General features: G+C 40.3%; 1 protein-coding gene across 2 annotated transcripts in view; it reads left to right on the forward strand.

The window, feature by feature from the left end:
• Positions 1-5,478, forward strand: part of LOC138657415 (zinc finger protein 271-like) — an 89,610-nt gene extending 84,132 nt beyond the window's left edge. For both annotated transcript variants that reach the window (XM_069745190.1, XM_069745192.1), the window contains exon 11: positions 3,448-5,478. In XM_069745190.1, coding sequence (XP_069601291.1) covers positions 3,448-5,006 — 1,559 coding nt within the window. In that variant the 3' untranslated portion in view covers positions 5,007-5,478. The remainder of the gene's footprint in view (positions 1-3,447) is intronic.
• The last annotated feature ends 522 nt before the right edge of the window (positions 5,479-6,000 follow it).

The raw sequence follows: 6,000 nt of genomic DNA on the forward strand, positions 1-6,000 counted from the left end.
CTCAAAATGGCGACAGCTTTTATGGCAAACACCTCAGCAGAATCCATTAGATTCGCCGCAAGGAATGAGAAGCTAGCCAATACAGCTAGGCGAACAATATGGCTGAAAACATGGTCAGGGGGTTGTCACTCTAAAATTAAATTGTGCTCCATCCCCTTTTCTGACCTTCGAATGTTTGGTCCTGTACTGGACAACATGTTGGAAAGGGTGTCGGATGAGAAGAAGGGGTTTCCGGAAGAGAAACCTAAAAAAGTTTCATCCTTTCAAAGGCCTTATTCCAGTCAGAAGCCGGAATACAAAGGTAAAGGGAAGACCGGTAGATGGGCAGTAAAGGAAGACGTGCTTTTTCCTGTTCAGCAAATAGTGCACATAAGCAAGGACCCAAGGAAAGTGGGGGGAAGGCTCCACAACTTTCTTCCGGCATGGACAGAGGCATCCAAGAAACCATGGATACTGCAAACAATAGCAGAGGATTAAAAGATATAATTCATGCAGGTATCCCAGGGAAGATGCCACCTGACAACTATCCAGTCTCCCCAGGTCACAACAAGGCTGCTGGCAGATGTAAAGAAGTTGGTGAATTCAGGAGCAGTGGTTCCAGTGCCAGAGTCAGAATGGGGTCTCTGTTACCACTCGGGTCTGTTTTCAATAAAGAAATCGGTGGGAGACTATTGCAACATAATAAATCTGAAGTCATTAACCCCTTTCCGACATGCGCCACACCTATACTGCTCTGCGGGAGGTGCGTTCCCGCAAAGAGAAGTATATGTACGGCAACACAATCGCGCAGCCTCACACTGAGCACTGCGGTTATCGTGTGCAGGTATCAGCTGTATGTGACAGCTGACACCCCGCTGCAACGCCCACTATTGGTGCTAACACCAATCGCGGGCATTTTATCCCTCTGATGCCGCCGTCAGTAGTGACATCGACATAGAGGAGGATCAAACAGGGAGGGGGCTCCCTGCGTGCTTTCATCAGGACAACGCAATGCTATCACTTTGTCCTGAAGGTGGTTTGTGGGCCCCTGCTCTCAGCAGGCACCGTCATGCCTCCTTCCCTGCCTGTAAGATTCTGATCTGATGCTCTGCAGTGCAGTGTCAGATCAGTGATCTGATATAATACAGTGATGTCCCATTATGGGACAATGTAAAAAACAAAAAAAAGTGTAAAAATATATTTTTTTTAAATCCCTAACTAAAGAAGAAAAAAATGGAATAAATATTTTCTAATAAACACATTTATTTATGGAAATAAAAAAAACTATAAAAGTAAACATTTGGTATCATCACATCCGTAACGACAAGCTCTATAGAACTGTCTCACTAGATAACCTCCTTCAGAGAACATCATAAAACGAAATAAATGAAAAACGATGCAAAAAACAATGCTTTATCATACCAACAAACTGAAAAAAAAGTGCAATAAAACGCGATCAAAAAGACGGATGTAAATAAAAATGGTACCGCAGAAAATGTAATCTTGTCTAGCAAGAAAATCAAGCCACGATACAGCTCCATCAGCAGAAAAAAAAAAAATTATAGCTCTCAGAATAAAGTGATGCAAAAATACATTTTTTTTTTCTATAAAATAGTTTTTATTGTGTAAAAGTGCCAAAACATAAAAAAAACGAAGCATAAAGCTGCCTTATCAATTTTATCACACTCAGAACAGTATAAAAACAAAACAAAAATGAATTCTTGAATTGCTGTTTTTTGTTCATTCTGTTTCCCAAAAATCAGAATAGAAAGTGATCAAAAAATGTCATGTGCCCGAAAATGGGACCAATAAAAACGTCAGCTCGTCCTGCAAAAAACAAGCCCTCACATGACTCTGTGGGCCAAAATATGGAAAAATTATAGCTCTCAAAATATGGGGATGCAAAAACTAGTTTCTGCAATAGAAAGCATCGTTTAGTGTGTGGTAACAGCCAAGCATAAAAACCCGCTATAAATCTGGTATCGCTGTAATCGCACCGACCCGAAGAGTAAATTCGCCTAATCACTTATACCGCATGATGAACCGTGTAAAAAAGAAATATAGCTAATTCTTCACATGCTGTTCATTTATTTTCATTCTGCCTCCCAAAGATCGCAGTAAGGCTCGGCACACATTTATCCTGTGCTCTGCTATAATGAGGCAGATGGAGGCACTTCTGAAAAGGACACCCCTGAACAGAGGCCATTCGAGATCCCTCGGGGGGTTTCATCTGAATCACATCACTCAGAGATTTAGATGGAAATCCCAGAGTAAGTGCTCAGTGTAGCGTGCCGGATAAATGTGATCCCAAACGTTATCTAAAATATTCTCAATAAAAGCTTCAACTCAATCCACAAAGAAAGCAAGTCCCCACTCAGGTCCGTCATCTGTTAACGGAAATATAGCATTGACTACGTCCAGAAGGAACACTGAAGCCCTCAGCCCTGGATCCCCGGATGAACCCTTGGCTAAGAGGGAGTTAAGAATGGCAGATAAGTACCGCGACTGTGTGGAATTTCTTTCTCATGGCTATTGATACTGGATTATGTACCCAGTTATGTGCTGGTTTCTGAAATTAGGAGAGGAGGAGAGTGGCTTAATACCTATATTGTGAGGGATTTTTGTATGGCGAATTTATGTTCAGTTATGCACCATTTTTTGTGGGGTGGGGGACAAACAGAATTGGGCATTAGGCTTTTGAATTAAGTGAACAGAAAGGAGCTAATTATCTAATAGTACCTTGTCATGTGATATCTGACTGTGCACCCATTTGATTGGCGTTCCATTAGTGATATTCTAAACCATGTAAATATTATAGGCATTGTGTAATAGCGATATGGATCATAGATTTTCTTTGTCTAAATTGTAGCCCCAAAGATGACTATTAATGTGATTGCATGCTCTGGCCATATCATCTTTGTTGGGGTATTAATGTGACTACACATCTTGTCTGCATCCCTCCTGGAACATACAGCAATAACTACGAGATATTTATATCTTAGGTACTCCCTTTAATTGTTTTTGTATGTGTGTGTTTTTTGTGTCTATTATAGTGTGTAGGATGTTAAGGGTGCATTAGGGTCCCTAGGGCGACGTTCAGCGGGGCTGCCATCACGTCTACAACTAGGGTGCCAACCTCCACTGGCAGGTAGGGTGAACTTTAGGGCTCATCTAGGGAGAAATTAGATCTAGATTTTTTTTTCCACTACTGACTCTCCATTTTTTCACCTTTTTAAGATAATCAAGTATTTTTAACCCTTTAAAAATTAACCTTTATTCATGTATTTTAGAGGTCTATTTGTGCCAATTTCACCATTTTATAAATGTTATTCACTTTACCTATTGTGATAATGTTATAGCATGTAGTTGTCTTCCTTATTAATAGTCCTTTCACTGACGAGGGTCTTCATTTTGAGCTCCATCAAATTTCATAATCCCTTTTGTGAATTTTATCTTTCATCTTTATAGGAACTCCTTGTGATAATAACAGTTTATCTCTAAATTGTGAAAAAGAAGATATCAGGAAGCACTCTAATGGAGAAAGCCTCATTACCCTTCATGGACCTCCTGGAGTTCCCAGCACTTCACTTTCTTATAATCCTCCTAATCATGAGGAACCCTCTCCTGAGCGATCTTGCACTGTTACCACAATTCCAGGTGACAACGTGGATACAAGATTTCACTGTCATAAAGAATTTACTAAAAGCTCAGATTATCTTACTCAAGGCAAACATGAAGAAGAGAAGCCATACTCCTGTTCAGAATGTGGGAAATGCTTTACCGATAAATCAAAATGTGTTATACATGAGAGAATTCACACAGGTGAAAACCCATTTTCATGTTCAGAATGTGAGAAATCCTTCAAACATAAGAGGAGTCTTATTAGACATCAGAGAATTCACACAGGAGAAAACCCATTTTCATGTTCAGAATGTGGGAAGTTCTTCACAGATAAAGCGAGTCTTATTAGACATCAGATAACTCACACAGGAGAAAAACCATTTTCATGTTCAGAATGTGAGAAATCCTTCCCAGATAAAGCGAGTCTTATTAGACATAAGAGAATTCACACAGGAGAAAAGCCATATTCATGTTCAGAATGTGGGAAGTCCTTCGTGGTTAAAGGGCATCCTATTACACATCAGAGGATTCACACAAGAGAAAAGCCATTTTCATGTTCAGAATGTGAGAAATCCTTCACAGATAAAGAGCATCTTATTAGACATCAGATAATTCACACAGGAGAAAAGCCATTTTCATGTTCAGAATGTGGGAAGTCCTTCAAAAATAAATGGTATCTTATTATACATCAGAGAATTCACACAGGAGAAAAGCCATTTTCATGTTCAGAATGTGGGAAATGCTTTTCATATAAATCACAAGTTGCTGTGCATGAGAGAACTCACACAGGAGAAAAGCCATTTTCATGTTCAGAATGTGGTAAGTCCTTCACAGATAAAGGGTATCTTATTACACATCAGAGAATTCACACAGGAGAAAAGCCATTTTCATGTTCAGTATGTGGGAAGTTCTTCACAGCTAAAATGAGTCTTATTAAACATCAGAGAATTCACAAAGGAGAGAAGCCATTTTCATGTTCAGAATGTGGGAAGGCCTTCACAGATAAAGGGTATCTTATTACACATCAGAGAATTCACACAGGAGAAAAGCCATTTTCATGTTCAGTATGTGGGAAGTTCTTCACAGCTAAAAGGAGTCTTATTAAACATCAGAGAATTCACAAAGGAGAGCAGCTATTTTCATGTTCAGAATGTGGTAAGTCCTTCACAGATAAAGGGTATCTTATTACACATCAGAGAATTCACACAGGAGAAAAGCCATTTTCATGTTCGGAATGTGGGAAGTCCTTCGCGGTTAAAGTGCATCTTATTATACATCAGAGAATTCATACTGGAGAGAAGCCATATTCATGTTCAGAATGTGGGAAATGTTTTACCCAAAAAGGAAATCTTGTAACACATCTAAGAATTCACACAGGACAGAAACTTTTGATGTTTACAATGTGAAGGAACGAATTAAGAAAGATTCTCCATTTTGTACTTTTTGACGACTCCATTTTGCTGTTTTGATATAAATTTTGTTACTAGGCTAAAGTTCACAGCTGTTATGAGACCTTGATTGTTGCAACCTGGACAGGACATGAGACTGAGGGTGTATTGGTCTACTAGACATTGACGTACAGACTGTTCCTGCATTCTTATAGGTTAAGATCTGTGAGTGTGTTCTTATGCTGATTGGTTGAAGTATGATTTCTATGATTATGAATAGTGATACACAATAAACGGGGGCCAGAGATCTGCGTGATCCCCCCAAAAAGAGACACATGTCTCCATCTGGTCATTTTCAGTTGCCGGCAACGCCCTGTAGATTAATTTAGAAATCACTGAGTCAACCGTGAAGGATCACTTTAGATCCTCCCTCAACATTTGGCGCCCGAACGTGGGGCCCCAAACAGGAACGCCTCTGCCCCCCGGAGGACAACAAGACAAAGGACCCTCAGACCGGACACAGGCACTGGAAAATTGGGACTGATCATCCCCCACAAAAACCACGGTAAGTTGGCAGTTATACTGTCCAGACTGACCATTTGGTCTGGTTTTTTCTGTGTTTGTTGCTGCAAAGAGGATCTGAGGTTTGTCCCCGATGGTGGGGTGATTTTTGGGTGGAATCCTATAGAGGTGTAGTTCCGTTGGGGGCCCAGTGCTCGAACCGTACCTCATAAGGGACGGACACCCCGGATTGACCAGTGATGTAATTTTCTTTATAGTCAAAATATCCTGAAATCCTAATCACTGTTAGAATCAGGCGTGGTGATATATATGTCCAGAGGTGTCCGGAGGGTTAGTTTGAGACGCCCTCTTCCTTTCACTGAGTACCGCTTTTTTTGGGTTGTCCCAGGGGCAAAATGTGAGGTGGTCCCTAAAAAAAATGGTTTTGTAAATTTCGTTGTAAAAATGACAAATCGCTGGTCAAATTTTAACCCTTATAACTTCCTAACAA

This window comes from Ranitomeya imitator, chromosome 1 (genome assembly GCF_032444005.1).
Source record: "Ranitomeya imitator isolate aRanImi1 chromosome 1, aRanImi1.pri, whole genome shotgun sequence".
NCBI classification, from domain to species: Eukaryota; Metazoa; Chordata; class Amphibia; order Anura; family Dendrobatidae; genus Ranitomeya; species Ranitomeya imitator.